Source organism: Tyto alba, unplaced genomic scaffold, assembly GCF_018691265.1.
Source record: "Tyto alba isolate M040663 unplaced genomic scaffold, T.alba_DEE_v4.0 Super-Scaffold_27, whole genome shotgun sequence".
In the NCBI taxonomy this organism is placed as follows: Eukaryota; Metazoa; Chordata; class Aves; order Strigiformes; family Tytonidae; genus Tyto; species Tyto alba.
This window is the reverse complement of record NW_024881301.1, coordinates 28,739,165-28,759,608: the sequence shown is the minus strand read 5'-3', so window position 1 is coordinate 28,759,608 and position 20,444 is coordinate 28,739,165. Positions and strand designations below refer to the sequence as shown.

At 36.8% G+C, this 20,444-nt stretch overlaps 1 protein-coding gene across 3 annotated transcripts in view; it reads right to left on the bottom strand.

The window, feature by feature from the left end:
• The window catches only part of GALNT1 (polypeptide N-acetylgalactosaminyltransferase 1), a 114,294-nt gene that overhangs the window by 7,253 nt on the left and 86,597 nt on the right, over nt 1-20,444 (bottom strand). For all 3 annotated transcript variants that reach the window (XM_042797882.1, XM_042797881.1, XM_033010719.2), the window contains exons 5-9: nt 18,290-18,456; nt 11,836-12,043; nt 10,060-10,230; nt 8,466-8,583; nt 7,389-7,569 (exon numbers count right to left, since the gene is read on the bottom strand). In XM_042797882.1, coding sequence (XP_042653816.1) covers nt 7,389-7,569; nt 8,466-8,583; nt 10,060-10,230; nt 11,836-12,043; nt 18,290-18,456 — 845 coding nt within the window. The remainder of the gene's footprint in view (nt 1-7,388; nt 7,570-8,465; nt 8,584-10,059; nt 10,231-11,835; nt 12,044-18,289; nt 18,457-20,444) is intronic.

Genomic DNA, 20,444 nt, shown 5'->3' with positions numbered 1-20,444 from the left:
CTTTACAAAATCATCTCTACACCACTTTTTTTTTTTTTTTTTTTTTTAAATATAACATTATGCCATTTGTATTCTCAGAGAGGACACGTCAGTCACTACCTGTCATTTCTTTTTCCAGATAATTATACAGAAGATGGAATCACTACCTCTGTGCTACACATGACAATTTCTTACCTGTGGTTTGTGGAACATTCAGAATGCAGTCACTTACTAAGTTATCAGAGGAGAAATGCTGAAACCGCTATAGTGACTAATGCCATTCTATCCCCAGTGGCAACTGGGGTGCATATCTGTGCAGTGTAACATATCAGTCTCCTTCTGTGGAGCAAGGAGAATTCCATTTTAATTTAATTCTGTAAGCCAGGTACCACCTGCTGGACCCTTCATCAACTAACTGCACAAAGAAACAGCCAGAAAGCAGCCTCCACACAGAGAACTACTCCTTTAATAATTCAGTATTTGTTCAATATGACTGCAGCATTTGCAGGAAGTACATTCACCATTAGAACTATTATCACTTTTTTGTGGTATTTTGCTTGCCTTTTCACTCCTTTGCTCCTCATTTATCAAAGTGCTCATTCTTCCTGTATTTTTCCACTCCTTTTTGGTTTTTAATTTCTTCTGGAAATTAATTTGTGCAAGTCCCATCTGCAGATGGGTTGAAGAAGGTGTGCATGATCAGTAGATTTTTTTTTTTGCTTCACCAGAATTAAGCACTATTGTCATTAATATTACAAAAATATTAATTAAGCCTAGGATAATTTCTAGTTTTCAGGCATCACATTCTTTTTTGCATTTTCCGCACTACTCTCCACACAGGCCAAAAATAATATTCTACAAAAAAAATTCAAGCCAAACAAAAACCCAAACCAGAAAAGAACAAAAACAAGTCCTAGCAATTTAAATTCCCCTCACAGACCACAAACATGGCTCAAGTGGCCACCGCACTATAGACCTCCAGCTGCATACATTTTTCAGAAATCCCTCCAGAGGATGGTGAATTACCTCTAAAACTGCTGACCTTCTGAAACTGAGTTTGAGACATTTCTAAATTGGCATACTGTGTTATTAAATCGGCCTGCCAGCAGATGGTGTATTTCTACTCAAAACAGGTAAGTGCATTATTTCAGCTAAATGTTTGTAAATATCAATAAAAACATTAGTAATTTCAGTATTTCAGAACAACAACAAAAAAATGTTAGCCAGGCTTTTAGGCTTTTTTTTTTTATTAAAAAAAACAAAACCAAAACCAAACCTAAAGATTTTTTAACAATGCTAGTAGAGAACTATACTGGTAATGGAATGAAAGCAAAGGAAAGCTTGTTTTTTAATGAAATTTTGAAGAGTGTGAATGAAATTTTAAAATCCCTTGGCATAGAATCCCAGAAAACTTTCCAGTCACAAAAGAATTCCCAAAACCAAAACCCACAAGACAAACAAAAATCCCCCAAACACCGCTCTATCTTCACCAAAGCAATTATTTGCTCTACACCAAAAGGAGCACACTCTCAAACGATGATGAAGTAAGAAGACAAAGGCTGTACCAACCACAACTAAGTATGGAATTCTTCATTCTTCAGTGATGACAAAGCAGCTGATGGATGAAACCATTATCATGCCATCCTCAGAACAATCTTACGATACTCAAAACTCACTCATCAGTTTCCTACACTGACCTTCAGAAAGCAGCACTGTTAAGGCTTTGTCATATCACTGAATGGCAGTAAGAATTAAAGTCACAACCATAAAGAATTAAATGCAAAGTGATACTTAATAGCATACAAATGTGCTGTTTCTTAAAGTAGTTTTAAATGTCACCATGTAGAAAGAAATGTGCCAGCTGATTTTCCTTCTGTTATAATGAAATGAGGCATGTATTATATTCCTTTTCACCATTTTTAGTCTGAAATATTTTTTTAAAATCCTCTCTGCAGTTAGGTCTACATCAGAACATACACCGGCATGCAGACTGCAATTAGCATCAGGTTAGCAGACGGACTGGATAGCAGCAGCAGTATACCTTAGGGGTGTCCTCTAACAAGGCTCAATTACTCTGTTTCCTAGGTTTCTGGTACCTTATCTATAATACTCAAAACTAGTTGGAACGTTCCTATACTTTTGCACTACGCAGTGCAACAGCGGTTACTTATGTGTAACAGTTCTTTGGAGAAAAAAAAATAGAAACAGACTAGGCAAACTGCAAAGTATAAAGCATATAAAAAATAAAGTATATGTCTGAATCATTATTTCCTCCACAGACTGGTAAAATTTATATACACACAACAGTGGCATATACCTTCCAGTGGTTTTATACTTGTTTTTAAAGGCTCATCTAAGAAAACAAAACAAAAAACAAACCACAAAAGAAGAATTAGAGCAAATCTTCCTCCCAGGAAACAGTTATGCCAGACTCTACAGGTATGTGCATCATGAGGAAGACAATCTTGTCTACTCATTGTTCATTCAAATGTTTGGGTTTGGCTCATTAAAAAAAAAAAAAAAAAAGTATTTAGCAGTAGTTGCTATTGCTGTCTTTACTTGACCATTCAATATATGTCCCCCTTCCCCCTGCCCCCAAACCCTAATTACATCAAAATCCTGGACCTCCCTGATTGATTCTATTTGTCACACAGCTTGCTGTTTGCTGTGGGACAATCACATGCTTTTTTCCACACATATGCTTAAAGATGTACTCAAGAATAAATACTGATAAGACAAAAAACCTTCACATCAAATCATCCAATCACAGTATTGCCGGTTCCTTTGTACCAATGTAAGATTCATCTCTGCACTGGCTTGTGCTATCACTGTTCTTGAAGTTTGGTATGCAGTACCTGACTACTCTGATTAGTAATCTATAATTGTCTTTTCTTATAGCTTTACAAAAACATACGTATAGTAATGCCCATCAGTAGAATACTCCTCCTTCAGTTTAATTTTCTTTGCCACGTTATATTTAAGCTTCCCATCAGCCATGTTGCAACAGCTCTGCCATCCTCAAAATTTCAAGAGAGCTTTAGATTTGCTTGCCAAATTCAACGTGTGACAATGTATTTATACTAAACTGCTTTAGAAAAAAACCAAAACAAAACATGATTATATATTGCTCAATTATTTCCAAAAGCACAGTATGAAAACTTTCCTCTAAAACTAGACTTCTGTTAAAAATCATAGAACTTTGTTTTATTTGGTATTATGAAACTCGATAAGCAATAATTTAAAACCAGTTCAAATAACTACATTATTTGCATTCCCAATTCATGCTAATAGGGAATACTGGCTGAAAACAAGAACACATGGAATTGCTCGGTACATATTTTGAACATAGGCTTTGCTACATTGCAAGACATGGACTCAGCCCCTTCTCTGTCATCTCTATCAACCATAACTATAAACATTATCCACTTCCAGCCTGTATGTACCAAACCTTGACTTACCATGCCTGGCTAGAGATGAGTGCATGAAGTGATTAGAAACTAGGCCTACTGATTCAGTTTTCAGGAACCATGTCTGTGTCTCTGTCTAGATGGCTCTTGCTCAGGTAATTCTGCCTTTCCAGGCCTCCTGTCTGCCCTCTTAGCCCCAGCGCAACGGAAGATGCCTTCCGGGGCAAACTTTTGGTCAACGATAAAATTAGTTTCCATACAAGCTAGACAAAACTCTACCCAGGGTCGTTGGAGCTACTTTTCAGGATGCCTTCAGCTCACTAGCTGGGATGCAAGGGGCTGCTGAATGACAAGGATGCACGCTGGACAAGGAACGGGGGGGTCACGTAGGAGCTGGAAGCCAGACTCACACGCAGCACAGGAAAACCACACAGTCTGAAGGTTTGGATGCTTCTCCTTCAGATTAAGGATACCAACAAGTTCTACAACTGTCAGTTTATCATTGATTAGTAAGGAGAAGATTAGGGAGATGTAGCTGTGGTAAGGCAGCCTAATGCTTCGCAGGTGCTGCTGCGGAAAGGTGCAGCTTTCCCTTGCTCAGCTTCAGATTCTTGCTGCACCTTCTGTGCTGACACAAGTGCTAACTTAACCAGTAGAGAGCCAGCCCATGGGGCAAATAATCCTGACAAGTTCAGCAAGTCAAATCAACTGACACAGTTAAACAATCAGTGAGGGAAGGGAGGGAAGCCCTATCACCTGCCATGAAAAGCAAGGCACTCTCCTCACAGCAAGCTCTTATACTGACATTGCCATCTCATGAAGCCTCACCTCGGACAACTCAGTCCTTAGTATTTTAGGCTGGAGAAAGTGCTGGAAGGCCAGCACTAGCAACAAAGAAGTGGCAGAGTCCACAGAGCAGAATGACTGGAGCCAGACTATTCACCTGTGCATGCTGGATATGTTTTCTGGAAGCCGAAGAGGAAATGGCCTGGGAAACAGCACCCTGCTGTAATGCATGACTGTGAGGAAAACTGTCAGCTAGTGAGAAAAGACTACAGCTAGTGCCATTACTGCCACGGATAGTAGCTGTTGCATGCAATGAGATAGGCTTAATTTTGGCTGAGCAGCAGCTCCTGCAACCTTTTCCTGCCCAACTTCCATCTGTACCTAACCACTTCTAAGCAGAGACATGGCTTTTAAAATGCATGAAAGCTTAAAACAGACAAGTAACAATTTCTACTAGGCTGTACTTATTAAAGAAAAAAGGATTACAGGCTTACCTTTTCAAGAGGGCAGCTTTCCATTTAACTACATTACATCAATAGTAAAAAGTCTCTTGAATTCCTATAATTCAAGCAGTAGGCCTTTTTTTCTTTTCCCAGACAACACAGATTACATGAAGTGGGAAAGCTACCTGAGAATCTTGGGTTTGTTTTCCTGGACCAACCCCTCTGTGATTCACTATCTTAGCAGAGCAGAAAAGATATAAAGGAGGAAACATGTCCTGTTAGCTAGGCCCAGTGATGTCTGTCAGTATATTACCTCCTTCCAAAGCCAATTTTCTCATCCACATCAATTAACAAGAAAAAAACCTGGGTGCAGAGAGGATTGCCTGCTTTCCTCACCCATCTCCATACAGGCTTGCAAACCAGCATCAGCTTAAAAATCCTCACCTCACTTCTTGCAAAAACACGTGATATTGTCACAGTAATATTGAAAGTACACATTGTACTAGCAAAGAGTTTCACAGGTTGTATACTGTACTCTGCCAGAGGGTCACTCCACCATCATTTTGCAAGACCTAAACATTTCAGTTTTGATATTAGAAGGATACCTGGAAAAGCAGGGTATGGATAAATGAGCTAGCGTAGCAGAGATTCACTGAGTTCCCAAGACAACTACTGCCCAGAAGTACTTAGTGATATTTACACTGATGTTGTTTGCTCTCAACAGGTAAAATCAGGGTCCGCAACACTCAGGTAAGATTTGAAATATCAGAACAACAACAGTAAGGGGTTTGTGAACTTCTCAAAACAGTAATCCTTTCTAGGTAATACCCACTGGCTCTCACATCTTATGTGGATTTGGGGGGTGAGGGGCATGAGTGGCACTGAGTACATTTATGTGCTCATTCTCTGAACAGTAGTTATTACATCATACCTAAGAACGACCCACAGTGCTAACCACTATCTTCACAACTGCAGGAAACAAACTGATTTCAAAATAACCCAACTTATTCCGATACTGTATAATCCTATTTTTGAAACACTTGGAAATTCTAGTATCAAACTTCAGTGCAGAGTCAATAAGGATATGGGTACACAAACGACATCATCTGCCAGTCAGCAGGTGCAGATGCTCGAAGAGGAGCTTGGCAAGAACATGTTCCTGTCCAACAGTCATCCAGCCTATTACCATACAAACTATGCAGACATGCATCTTCTGAAAGGAAAGTAAATATGCAGTGCAGTTACAGATAATTAAGTTACTTTCACCATTTCAAAAGTTTTACTGTATTCTATTTTAAATTATATTCTTTCATTCCTTTTCTCCAATGGGAGAATGCATGCATATTTCACAATACTGCAAAGCTATGAAAGACAGCCCTATCAAAACAAGAAGTCTAAAAAATTCAAACAGCGTAACTCCTTTTGTAGCTTACACTTACCACCTGAAATGGAAGGACCATAGACATTATATATAAAGTAACAGAACCTTAAGTAGTTTACATTTGTTTTTAAGCAATATGATATTTTTAGTTAGGTGTTCCAGCTACTTAGTGCATTTTAAAATCTAGCTTCACATGGATACATAAAAGCAATCTTAATCAAAAATGATAGCACCTACTTACATACAACTTTTCAGAATATCTATACATGTCATATTTGAATTCATAATGCTTTATTAATAACAACACTGGGCAGTAACCATAAGCTGTTAGCTTCTGATTTTACCTAAAAAGCTTTGAGTAGTAGCAAGAATTATTATTTTTTAATTAAAAAAATCTTACACAGTATTATTTGAGTAATGCATTCTCTTAAGACAAAAAAAATCATAAATCTGCAGTCACTTGTTCTCACAAGTAATCTTAAAATTCACAATCTAAAATTTAACACTGTTCAGACTCTCATTACATTGTATTACAGCTTTTAAATTTCAATACTAATGCAGGTTTAATAAGCAACTCATAAGGAAATACTAGTTTTAAAGAGAAATCTTCAGAAAAGCAGACATGGCATACAGAACTACCACTTAGTACTGAAAGTCAAACGTCTCTAATGTCTCAAGTATTTAGAAAGGTTGCCTATCACTGCCCAAAGTTTGTCTGTCTTTTCAAACAACAAAAATCCTGTAGTGGCAAGTAATAATTTAGTATTTCCCAGGCTTCCTTTCCTTTCCTGATTTTTTCTTTTTCCCCCAGAAAGTGTGAGTTCATAGGAAATTTGGTCTCATATTTTACATCCTCTTGTTTTGTTAATATCCATTTTAAGAAACATACTAAATATCATCACAGGCAAGTGTATTGGCAACTTGCCCCTATACTCTGGATACTGAAGTGCAAACTCTACCAAGCCAAAAGATGTTAATTTTTGCCACTCCTGCTACAGGGTTGCACTGAATTTAAATCACAGAAGTGATTTCAACCTGGAATGCCTACAACACAAAAGACAGAAGCTGAACTCCAACACATTAGGAGATGTATTTGGTTGGCTAATTTTCTGCACTATGGTTGAGCTCTCTGACATTCCACTAAGCTTTAATTCTATTGCACATGAAAGCTCATTCATAAGTCATGTGCGTGTTTAATAAAAAAGTTTCAGGGCACATCTCTGGCTAAAAAAATTCTTTTTTAATTAAGACTTTCCTCTGTATATCTTACATGAGCTTTGTGTTATGAACTTCAAAGCAATAACATTTTTATTTAAATACTCATGTTCTTTCCCAGTAGTAACAACATTTTAATTCTTAATAGGTATTTCTCATAACCAAAGACCTGCTCACCTGGGGAAATGATATAAAAAAAGTTTTTGAATTCATCCATCCAGACTTCTGCAAGCCGCCTGTTATTTTTGTTGATTATCTGCCCTGTACCTCCTGGAAAAGTGTACGGTGTTGCTTTTCTGAACACATGTCCAACATGTGAACAAGTTACAATTTCCAAAGTGCCACCACACTGCCAGATCTGAAAGTGATAGAACAATTACTGCATGGCTTCAAGTTGTTAAAAAGAAATTTTAAAATGTTAATCACTTGTTTCTGTTCTAGTTGGAGAAACAATATTAGTTGAGGTCTAGAACAAATACATACTGCAATGGAAGAGAAATGTGTGCCTGTTTCCTGCTCAACAGATAAAGATGCTCACATGCCTGAGTAAGCTACTGTAAGAAAAAGTACATCAGGCCTCATAGCAATAATGCATCAGCAAGAGACTACTTTGGAGAATGGGGCAAACTGACAGCAAAGGAAAAGGCTCACATGAATCACAGGGAAGTAACAGGTGGTCATCTGTCTAAAAAAGTCCATTATAAAATACAATTTCCATGTAAAAAACCCACACACGCTTCCCAAGCTTCTGAAAATATTTTCAATTTTATTTTGGACCTCTCAAAATGGCAGATTCATAAAGCTGAACTACTTCAGAAGTATCCACCTATATATATACTCTGAGCTGATAAGTAAAACAAAAGGAAATACTACTATTTGGTAGGAAAAAAAGTGATAACACTGGTTAGGTCCACATCCAAAGGAACACATGCAATCATTAAGTTAGAAAAGAGCAAGAAGAGGGAGCTCATAACAGAGGCACTGACATTTCACTGGCACGCTAAACCACACACACACTCTCATTCTTCAGAATGACCAGCCCAATCTATTAATCACAAAGCTCTGCCAACTATTCACCATGCACTTTTCACTAACAGATACAGTCTTTGCATATCTCCACCGGAGGAACTTGACAGGAAGCGAAGTGCTAACTGTAACAGGGGAGGACACTGATGCAGGCAGCAGATCCGTATTTCACAGAACTCGAGATGCACTACCCCTGAGTGACAAAACACTGAAAAGAGTTTTACCTACCCTGAAAGAAATTTCTAAGTTTTCTCCACCCCAAATATCCATTCCAGCATCATATGTTCCAATTTCTTGAAAGTAATCTCTGTCTATTGAAAAAAGACCTCCTGCCATTGTAGGTGTCCTGTGAAACAAAAAAAAAGGGGGGGATTGGGCAAAGAGGCAAAAAATAAGCATCCGTCACTATGAAAACATATAGTTAAATACATTTCACACACTGACAAAATGGCTTTTTATTCCTCAAGTTCCTAACACATTCCTTCTCAGCAGGCTTCCATCCAAATCCAGTTACCATTGATGTACTTGTTAGCTCAAAATTTTCTAGAGATGGGACCAGTTAGTGACAGTTCTCCATATTTTCTCACTTAAACTTGGAGTCCAGATAGAGAAACAGCCCCTAGGAAGCTGCTGTCATTCCCAAGAAAAACTTCTGCCTCCAATGCTGGTAACTCATAAAAGAAACCAGTTTCTTACAGGAAATTTATACTTCTGTCAACTTTCTTGAAAAAAATACGGGAGGCTATGAAATAACCTCCTTGCTTTCACTACTGTTGCTTCATACAAGAAAGCTGTAGTCAGGGTTACATTCAGATTTTCTTTACAAATTTCTTATTGGTAGAAAACCACTAGAACTGTGCTAGTTTCTCCTAACTTTAGCCACATATTCCAAATTTCCATGGTTTTAGTCAATAAATATACAATAGGTAAATTATATATTAGGCTCATGATATAGCTTTGTAGTTCAAGTATACAACTTATTTACGCTTGAAGCATAAATGGTTTTATGTCAGCAGTCATTTTCCTGAAACACTTTGTGCTGCTTCTGAAAGACACACAAAGTAAAAGCTAACTCACAATCTAACTAAAGATGTATGTGGCTTTTTTCCCCTAAAAGGGAAAGAGGGAGGGGAAATACAATTAGATATATCCTGAGAAGACCTCTGGATTTCTTAAATGAAAACCAAGAAAACCAGTAAAGTTCATATTCTCAATTTTATGGTAAGTAAATATTGTCCACCTCTCGGAACAGTAAGGCCAGAAAATGTAAGTTTTCAGTTGTTAAAAAGTACACATTACACATAAATTACCTGTCTGTCTTATTACCTTTCTCATAACATCTACATGACATGCAAGTATAAATTCACCTTCCATTCATGCACTTCGAAGACATTAAATTTATATATATATGCATACACACAAATATATACACACACATATAAGCCAAAAATGGATGCAACTTTCAAAATACTGTTTGCTTTGTTAGAATAAAAGACAAAAATAACGTTTAATAAAAAAGATAAAACCAAGCTTCAGTAAAAACCTGCACATAGGTATAGCAACTAGTTAAAAGGTGGTAATTCACTGGCAATTGACATAAAACTTAAACATATTCCTAAAAGTGACAACCTGATTGTTTCCTTCATTGCCACCAAATGTTACCAACAACCAATCCATGTAAAAACCTTTATGCTGTTCCTTCAATCAGGCAAAAACGATGCTACAACACAATTTGTTAAGTATTTACTTACAAAATTAACCTAGAAAGTATATGAGTAAATATCAGGTGAACATTTAAACCAATTTAATAACTTCTCCTTACCTAACAGGAAGGGTTCGATCTCCTTTCCGTCGATCCATCTCTCTCTGAGGAACAGGGTACCAACGAAAATTCAACTTCCAGTTGAATCCACCATACGTCATGTCAGAACCTGCCATATATTCGAAGGTGTCATCGCTAATTACATCAATGATGGGACACACTACTGTTCTCCTAGAAAAAAAATTTAAAGAACCAAACCTATTTTATTAAAGTGTCAAAAAAGGTGTGGTTTTTTTTTTTTAATATTGTTTTTAAAACACATACAGTTTAAATTTTCATAATGCTATCTCAACAGCAGTGCTCAATATATTATTACCATGAAACCTTCAGATTCTGTCTTGCTAGTTAGAGTTAATTCATCTAAAGGAAAATATGTTTTTCTGATACAGTTTTGGTAATGCTAGCTCTTTTTTTAAAAAAATAGCATTACTGTTATTACCAGTAATAAATATTCATCCTTCTGCAGATGGAAAAATTGATCACAGCTTTCTCAGAGCTATACAGTGATTGTACAGAAAACAAGAGGGTTTTGTTTCTAGTTAAGTGGTCAAGGTAACTTGCATGTTTTGAAATTAAAACTTGGTCATTAGCTCTCATATTCTTATATGCCCTCAGGAGTAAGAAATTATAGACCTTGGTAACAAAGTATAACTACCGCGTCAAAGTTGACAGAAAGAGGCCTCCTTGATCACTGTCCTGACATTATTAAGACATATACTCACAGAAACTAATTCTAATCATCTTAAATACACTTAAGTAACTGTTCTCAAGCAGGCTTCCACTCATGGAAAGCTCTGTAAAAATACTCTGGGGTTGTAACTAAATTGAAAGGACTTAATTAGTTGAGCTATTTGCACAAATTATAACAATTTATGTATGGTAATCTCACAGAAAGTGTATTAACAGTAATTTAAAGGTTAGTATTATGTCTTAGCGCAATGCTGAACAAAGGTTCTTCACTACTTGTAGCTTTTTCATCACATAATAATACTGTATTTTGTAATGTTAAATTTTAAGTGATCTCTATCTATAACCATATGAACAAAACAGAGATCTGTAACACCATACTTAATATCGAGTCTATTTAATATGCTGTTTACTAACAGACTGGTGTGCAACTACAGAGTTACTGCTCAGATATATGAATGTTTATAAAGCAGATCATTCTCTCACTTATTTTTTCCCCCCTCAATACAATTTCCATCACGCTATCATAGATGTAAGTGTATTGACTTATGTTAGAAATATAAACCTGTGTTACTGCAGTGTAGATCAGTATGATTCCATTAGCTCTTCTAACTTTAGAAAATACGTCCCAGAAGTCCAGGTCACAGAACTGATTTCCACAATACAAATACATTACGAAATAAATCACAATGAGAACCTGAAAACAGTAAACCTGACAGTTCTTGCTCACAGCGTTGGCATTACATGAGATCAGGGTTCCATTTCTTCCTCAAGAATATCTTCCCAAATTCGTGAAGGAATGGGCCAGGCTCCAGACAGACAACCTCAAATTCCACTGCTTTCTCAACTCCATTCTCGCTCAGGTCTCCCGATATTTAGCACATTATCCCAAGCATCCTAGTATAAGCTTTATTTTAAACCAAGTTTTACTTTTTAAAAATAGTACTAAACTAGCCTTTTATACTTACACCAATGAGAATTCACCCCGCCCTTCAGAAAGCAGATCTTTGCTGGTGAGCTATATTGCAATACTTGGAACATTTCTTAATAACTGGAAAAACCAACATGGACCAATAGATGGATAATTACCTGTCAGCTTTGATCCTTGCCAGCAGAGGTTCAAGCCAGCCGACTGTACATTCACAATGAGCATCTAAGAAGGTGATGACCTGGCCTTTAGAAGCAGCAGCCCCCTTTAATCTGGCTCGAATCAATCCAGAACGCTGTTCCATTCGAATCACGTGAACAGGTACTTTTAATTTTTTCACATAACTCTCCAGTGGTCTTTTCAAGAAGTCTGCAAAGAATGATCAAAACCGGGGAAGCTGTCAGTTACATAGTTCAGGTTTTTGGGTTTTTTGGAACACACTTGAATTAAGAGACATTTCCTCAGTTCTTTTCCATCCTTTTTGTACTTTCTCAGCTAGTTTCCTCTCCTGCTTATTCACAATATGCCCTTCCACATCTCCACAGGTTTCCCTTGCTAGTGCAGGAAGTTCTCCTTCCTCTTCATTTCTTCATTATGGAAAACACAAAAATGAAGAGAATGTAGAATGCTTACACGGAAACCAGATGGGACAGGCAGGTTTTTATTACGGAGTAGATGTGACTTACTTCCAAAAACATATGCATAAATGCTCTTGGACATAACGCTTCTCTACCAAGAAAATACAGAAAACAATCCAACTAGCTGAACATAACTAATTACCCCCTAAAGGTATGTAACTTACAGATAATTTCTTTGCAAGAATTTTAAAACATCATAAAATTAATTTTTCAATTGTGCTTACTCTTTTCTGGCTAATATTTTTTTCTATTAAATTATCACTATAATACCTAAAACCAAAAGTAAATACAAAATCAGCTACACATAAATGAATATCTGTAATGCCAACAAACCTCAGCTTAGCTGAGGAACAAACTATTCAAAATAGAACAGTCATAACTGACTACCATATGCCTAGAGACTTAAAATTACTTGCATTACAGAGAGCTGCCAAATTAACAAATTTTCTATTGCCAGGCACAGTTTTTGTCCATCATTAAACTATGATGGATGATGCCATAGGAAGAACGAAGAATTGAGGGAGAATGCAATTGACAGTCACAGAAACAGACTTCTGCAATAACTTGCAGATTTCAGATCGGTAAAAAAGGCAAAAGTCTTATAAAACAGCTTATAACACAATATATTAGATTATACTCTCGAAGCACATGGGAGTTGTACTACAACAGTGCAAATCCTGTAGTAGGATTTAGCATAAGACAGTAAGTGCCTCATACAAGAATAAGCATGACACTGGAGGGGGGAAAAAACCAAAAGCATGGCATGAACTCTTAGCGGCTGTTTTGTAAATCTCTAGAGGCAGAGCTGACCCGAGGGTGATTACCATTCCTCACCACTGCTCCGGATGAATGAGTTCTAATTGCCTCCTCATTTTTTTCTGCACATTGTTGAACTGTCACCAAAACCTACAGAAATAAATTCTGACACATCTTGAAAGCTGAACTGTGCTCAAGGAGCCTAAGAGGTTGATAGATCTTAAGTATTTGTCTCCAGAGAAACTCAAAGCGAGTTAATTCTTATTTTGCGTATTAACAGAGACTCAAATGAATAAATGTTTATTCGTACAAACCAAATGTATATGCCTGAGCATTCTGCAGGCCTTTTGAGGTTGAGCGCAAGCAGAGATCATTTGGCTGACTCTGTCTGTAGCAAATATAAACTCATTTCTTTACAGTGTGGCTTTCCAAAGTCATTAAAAGAACTAGTATCATGGTAACATTTATAGTTTTAGCGTATATGGCTTCCATGGCATACAGAAAGAGAATAAAACAGTGAAGCATTTCTGTCTATGCTAACCATCTCATGAGCAAGTCACACAAATCAGCATGTTTCTCTGCAGATTTCAGATATAGTACTGACAAGCTTTTAAAGTAGCTCTAATCACTCAAAGCTCAATGAGTATGGACTGTCACATTGGTCCTTGAATGCACAGTTACCTTAACAGAATAGTAAAACTGCCAGGAGAAAGAGAAAAATGTTTCAATAGTACTGCTGCAGCCATTCAAGAACTAGCATAAAACAGAAGGTTACATTACAGAAAGTCATGGTCAATATACTGCATATAAAATCTTAAGCCCTACCTACATTTTCCCTGTGAAATATTTCAAACTTCGATTTATCTTTTCAAGTACTTTTCAATATTTTTTTTCCTCTAAGAAACAATCACAAATGCGTGCAGTGTTTTCACTAGGGAATAGCGTTAAGAACAGTCCATCTTCCATGTTTCAGCACGTCCGTAAAACTCTTCTTCTGAATTGTCACCTTGTTCAAAACTTCAAAAAAAGGGAATATTCCCAGAAACAAAATGTTGCGTCAGACGTTCAGTAACTGCACCCTTAAAATATTGCTAGAATTTTGGCAAAATAAGCAAAAAGCTCAAACTTGGATGCCTCATCCCTACAAAAGCCTGGAAAAATAACTCGGGCATCAAGATTTCTGGTGTTCCTCTGCTACCAGCAGTTAGGGCTAAATGCTCAAATCCAAGCAGTGTATTTTCCCTCCAGGGCACTGTCTCTTAGAGCAATACACATCCCTCACAAACTGCTCCCTTAGTTCAAGTAGTAAGTCTAGACTTCTGGACTAGTCATCTATCCAGAAACTGGTAATGGTTTCTTGTAAGGCAACACTGGCTTTTTTCTTTAAAAAAAGAATATTTGAATAGCCTTTTAATGCATGCAATACATTTTGACCTCCAAGGAATGCCAGAATCAAGCTGTAGAGATGATTTTTCTATACAAACCTATTGATCATATTTATACTAAACCCTATATTAAACACTCAAATGAAAAGCTTTATGCATTGCAGTGCGAGTTGTTTATGAGTGACCCAAGATGACAGATGAGTAAATTTTTAGCACTGCCTCATACACCTCAAATGGAGAGTGAAGTTTGGCAATATTAAAAACAAAAAAACAAAACAAAACAACCCCAACCCCCCCCACCCCCCCAAAAAAAAACAAAACAAACCAAAACCCCCACAAAAAAAACCCCAAAACACAACAATAACAAAAAACAAACCAAAACCCCACAAATATTTCTACTTGGAAACAATAATTCATGCACTTTTCAGAGATATTAGTTTCATTTAACTCTTTCTGCTGGATATTCCTTTCAAACTTTTTCTATATCAAAAGGGTGCCTAATTTTGCCTAGGACTGCAGACAGTTCAAAGAACACCTTCTGTGGCAGTAGCAGAACTAAGAAAGCCAAACAGCAAATAAATTCAATTCAAGTCAAGTAAGTAAGTAGAAAAATACCTTGCCAATTCTATTACTGAATCACATTTATATGAATATAAATGAAAAATTAAGTTTCAAACTTTTTTTTTTATTAAACTACAATAAAACACAGATTTATCACATATAAGCATGCAAACACAGTTTTAAGAAGTGTGAATGCTTGTATAAGATGTTATTGGCAGGAATTTCGTTTTGGTTACGTTGCTTTGATCTGTGTCTGTATAACTAACTTCTGTGAGTGTATTCTCTCCTGATGCAATCTGCCTATTTTGGCCATTCAGTGCTGACCTAGTTTTAAGTACTGACTAATCCTGATTTCTTCTGTTAACTTTTTTTTTTTAATAGTTACCAAAGATCAATATTTAAAAACTCAACATGCAATTCTGATCAGTAACTGGAGAGCAATGTTACAGATATGTGTTCTTTCTCCAAAGCTTTTATTTTCCGTGTAAATAAGTGTGTGATATTATGCAAATTCATTCTTCTAAGAGCATGACACGAGCAGGTACAAAGTGTGCTTCAGGCAGACTTAATGCTTACTTTATTTCAATTAAATTGACTCTAATGCTAGAATTCAAAACATGCTACTCAGGCTGAACATTGTCTTTTTCTGGAAAAATCTGCTGGGTTAGTTCAACGCAAACAGAATGCTTAAGTAGCATATGCTAAACCCTTCAAATTTTCAGGCATCATACCCTTCTGTTTTGTTTAATGTAAAAGCATGCTCGTTTGAACCATTAACAAATTTTTGGGAAACACAACAAAACTTTCAGTAATTGTTGAAAATAGCTACATAAAAAAAAAAAAAGAGATGCCTGAGTGATCTGAAATGAAGATCACCGTCTTCAAAACTAAATACTGGAACAGGTTCAGTAACACCATCAAAGAAAGTCTGAAATGCTATATCTTTCAGCCTGGAATTAAGTTCTCTTGCTTTTACTACCTAACCCAAATCCAGAAACAGAAAAGTTATCTGGAGAAAGCCACGTACTTTTTAAACTGGACTATAATTCTACTTCATAATGAGGATATGGCTATTGCTATGTTTAAATTGATTTTTTCTATACCAGAAATTGAAGAGGCAAAACATAAGTAATATTATGTCTACATTATTTTAATATTAGCTCGCTCTTTATTTCTAGGTCATATTGAAAGGTGACCCGTCACAATCATTAGCACCAATCTGAATTAGTGCCAAGGACTGTTTTGACAAATGAACCCGAGAACACTTGCAATAAACTTTATTTTCTTAGCCAGAGTATGTGCACACAAGCTAATTAACCAAAATAAATGTACCATCTCTGTTCCATTGAGGAAGTATATACCTGTACAATAGGCTAGTATAGGCACTCAGAATCCAAATACCATCATCTGTGTTAAAAAGAGGATTATTCCCCAGGAACAACTCCAAGAGTGGTAGGCAGTTTCACATGCACTAGAACCTCAGAATGTGGAATTTTTAATGAAAGGTTGAAAAACTACAAGGAATTGAGGAGTGTAATCACAAATTCCCCACAAGTGAAAACAGTGAAAATTTGTTCTTGTGCCTTCCTAAAAGTTGATCGCATCTTTCCTCTAGTATGTAGTAGCCTTGACTTTTGCGCGGGCATTCGTCTGCTGCTGCCAGAGTGTAATTGTATTTAAGGTCTCTGTCCCTTTTTCCAAATTGGACCAAAATTGGCTGCAGCAGTTCAAGTTAGTATCAGGTAAGACTGCGAAAGCAAGTGAGGGTGCCTGAGAGCGGAAAGGAACACGGAGTGATACAAGTGCAGACACAACCTGAGTGCGTGAGCTGTGCTTCCTAGGGAAAACAGGTTGGTCAGAGCTCTGTTAGCTGATAGGATCTTTCTTTAGACTACTCAGCTGCTCCACAACCAGCTGTACTCTAGACCTACATAGTCTGGAACAGGCCAGTTAATATGCTGAGGAATCATACACATGTACACCCTGAAGAAGAAATTCATTATACTTTCTACCACGTTAGACATGAAGTGCAAAAATCCACTCCTACAAAAAACCTCTGTTAACCATTGTCAGGGTTACTAACTATCATAAAACCTTCTGTTAACCACTGTAATCCATGAACCTTAATGCTACTTCGACCATATGATCGGAAATCCAGTGTCTCTCTTCATACATGGATCTTGTTTGGACAGATCTTGTTGTCTGGACAAGCGTCAGCCATCTTACTCTGAAGTTGGAATTACCATAAGCAGCAGAATATGGATTTTGTTTCACTGGAATCAGAAACATAAGATGTCTGCAGAGATGTGAGCATACTGGGTGTAAAGTCCTTCCATAAGTAAAGCATGGGAATTCTTGATGATATAGTTAACAGACTACAACTGGTGGCTACCAAGACTTTTTTCTAGTGACTTACTAGCTGTTAGTCCTAGTGGAAAATTTTCAGTGTAGACATACAGGAAACAGGCTGAATCAGCGTAAAAATATATAAACGTTTCAGATGAAAAAAACCATAATATCCTCTCATCTCCATTTACAATCACAAGAAAAAAAAAATATCGCTCAAGTTATACTTTATAACCCATACCACCAAGGAAGATTAAGCAAGAAACAAGTCAAATATTAACTATTAACTAAAATGAAATACCAAGTATTGTCTAGAATATTGTTTTTATTTCTACTGTATAGTAATTTACAAAAATATGAAAAGAGTAAAATCTAAAAAAGTTATTTCAAGTTTAAAAATCAGCTTCAAGTTGCTTATTAACTTCATTACACCTGGAAAGTTTCATTCTGTAGCACTAGTTATTAAAAAGTAGAATCTCTTATAGCACAGAAAGTGAATTCCAGCTTCCCATCAGCTGAATAATTAAAATTAATCCCTCCGAATGCCAAGCTTAATGATGGTAGTGATAGCAAATTTGGATGTCTATGAGGAACAGTCACCTTTGCTATTACTCACCAGGTGATTCAAGTATTAAATGCCCTCAAGCTTTAAGAATGTGTTAAAATTCTAAATGCAAAACATGAAAGCTGTGATGGGATAAACCCACTAGCAAAGACAAACTCAATGCTATCAACAGGCAAGTAAACACACAGATGACCATACACTAGTTTTCAGCGGAGAACAACCCACCTGTATTTCAAAATGGGCATTGCTCACTCTGCCTTCCCCAGCTACCATGCTTTGCTGAGGAGAGCTAAGCCCGTAGGAAATCGGTCTCAATTTCTGAAGTCAAGAGAGCAGCAAGCTAAGGCATCAACATTACCATTACCTCTTTCACTGGCATCATCAACAAGGACAATTTCTTCCAGCATGTGTCGTGGTGACCTGTTTATCACACTGTGAACAGTTCGTAGAAGTGTGCTCCAAGCCTCATTGTGAAAAACAATGACAACACTTGTCGTGGGAAGGTTGTCTACATACACCTTCGTTTTGCACCTATAAGAAAAAATAAATCATATTTTTTTAAAGGTCAAGCCTTCAGTTAGAACTTCAATTTTCAGGTTTATTTCTAAGTATCAATACTAACATTCATAACATACCAACTGTAGGCAAAGTATGACAAAGGAGCACACAGTGCACAGATTTATATTTTTACCTAAAAAAACACCTTGACTTTTATGTATACAGCTATGTATTCAGTCCTACCACTAAGAAAGGAGAACCTCAATTCAATAACCAATTGTAGAAATGAAAGACATCTCCATACTGCTAACGCACAGAGATGATAACAGATAATTTATTTCCACTACCTCTGTTTTGTGAAGAGTAGCATGGCCAGATACAGCAATCCAAGCCCCTAATGTAGGCTTACATTCCCTCAGAGAGCAGGTGGAGAACCCTAGTACTGTGATGGGGACAGAGGGGCAATGGAGAGAGACACACCAGATAAGAAATGGAAAACTTAAACTAGGAAGTAAATGCAATAAAAAGTATATAATGAACAAACCCAAATAATAACTAAAGGAGGTAAAGAATTCTGGACACAGCTGGTATTTGGAAAGAGCCAAGACTACATGCATGCTGCCTATAATACTGGTGAGTTACATACATTTCATAATATGTTTGTATTACACAGAGAGGTTTTTTTCCTCCTCATTGGATACATGTTGGAAGTGCTATAAAGGTTCTTCAGATTAAGAGAGAATTATATTCACATTCCAAAGTTAGCATGAAAGACCATAGGCTTAATTCTCCTACCAGCATATACCAGCATACAATAGCACAGGACATTTTTGCAAAATATGACATACGCTCCAAGTAACCCCACATGCAGCCAACATTTTGCACCCCACAATACTGTTTTGAAACAAGTGATATTTTCAGTATCTCCTAGAAAAATCAATACGCTGTACATAAAGTCCTCTTAACATTTCTGAAAATACAATTCCGCTCTAAAAAAAAATAACCATGCAAATTTAAGTGTTCTCTGCACATATCCGTTCCTTCTGCATATTCAAAATCACACACAGAAACTTCCATGAGATTTGATAGCATTAAATGATTTAAGAATCAAAACTAAAGAGATATATGCAGATCTCAAACACAAAAAAAACCACACTGAAGCAGGAGAAGAAACCCATTCAGTGGAGCTTCATTCCAACAAAAAAAGCTTTTATCAGATCCCAAATTACTGAGTCAATTCACTGCACTATAACCTGATCTATATGCTATTAAAATAGGTTAACAAGTATTCATGACTATCACCTCGCCAGCGGTGCTGTCTGAGGGCTTGAGTAGCACGTAGTGCACGTCCTCTACGCTACGCACAGAAAAACAATACTGAAGGAACAGCCTGGAGATACAGCATCACGGTGTCAGCATCTAACCCCACCCCAACCAGCGACACCGGGAATGCCAGCCAAAACCGGGCGCCCTACATGAGAATTTTACTTGCTGGATAACTCGGTTAGCCCGAGCTCTTCTATGTGACAACAGCTCTCTTAGCCCACAGGCATTTCAGCTCTGAGGTGGTGACAAAAGCCCAACGTGCACAGAGATCCCAGAAAAGATCAGTAAAATCCAGGTACAACTGAAGAAATGTCTGGAGATGCTTCTGTGAAATCATGTTTCATTTCTGAGAATTGAAGCAGTATGAGTCACTATCCATCTTCAATATTATACTTATTATACAATTATGGCTAAATTTCATTATTCACCACACTGAAGTGAACATCATAAAATCTTTAGGGAAAGCAGCCTATGGTTTTTCATTTAATTAACGTCTTAAAAAAATCCATCGAACTTGCAAAGCATACCAAGTGATAAATTAACTTACGTGGTATCACTTGAAAAAAAAAAAAAAAAATCACAAACTTTTCACAAAAATGCTATGAATTTCAGATGAAAAATTCAATCATAAGCTAAATAATTTCCCCCCATTTTTGCCACTTATTCTGCCTACTTTGCTACTTTAAAACCAAATT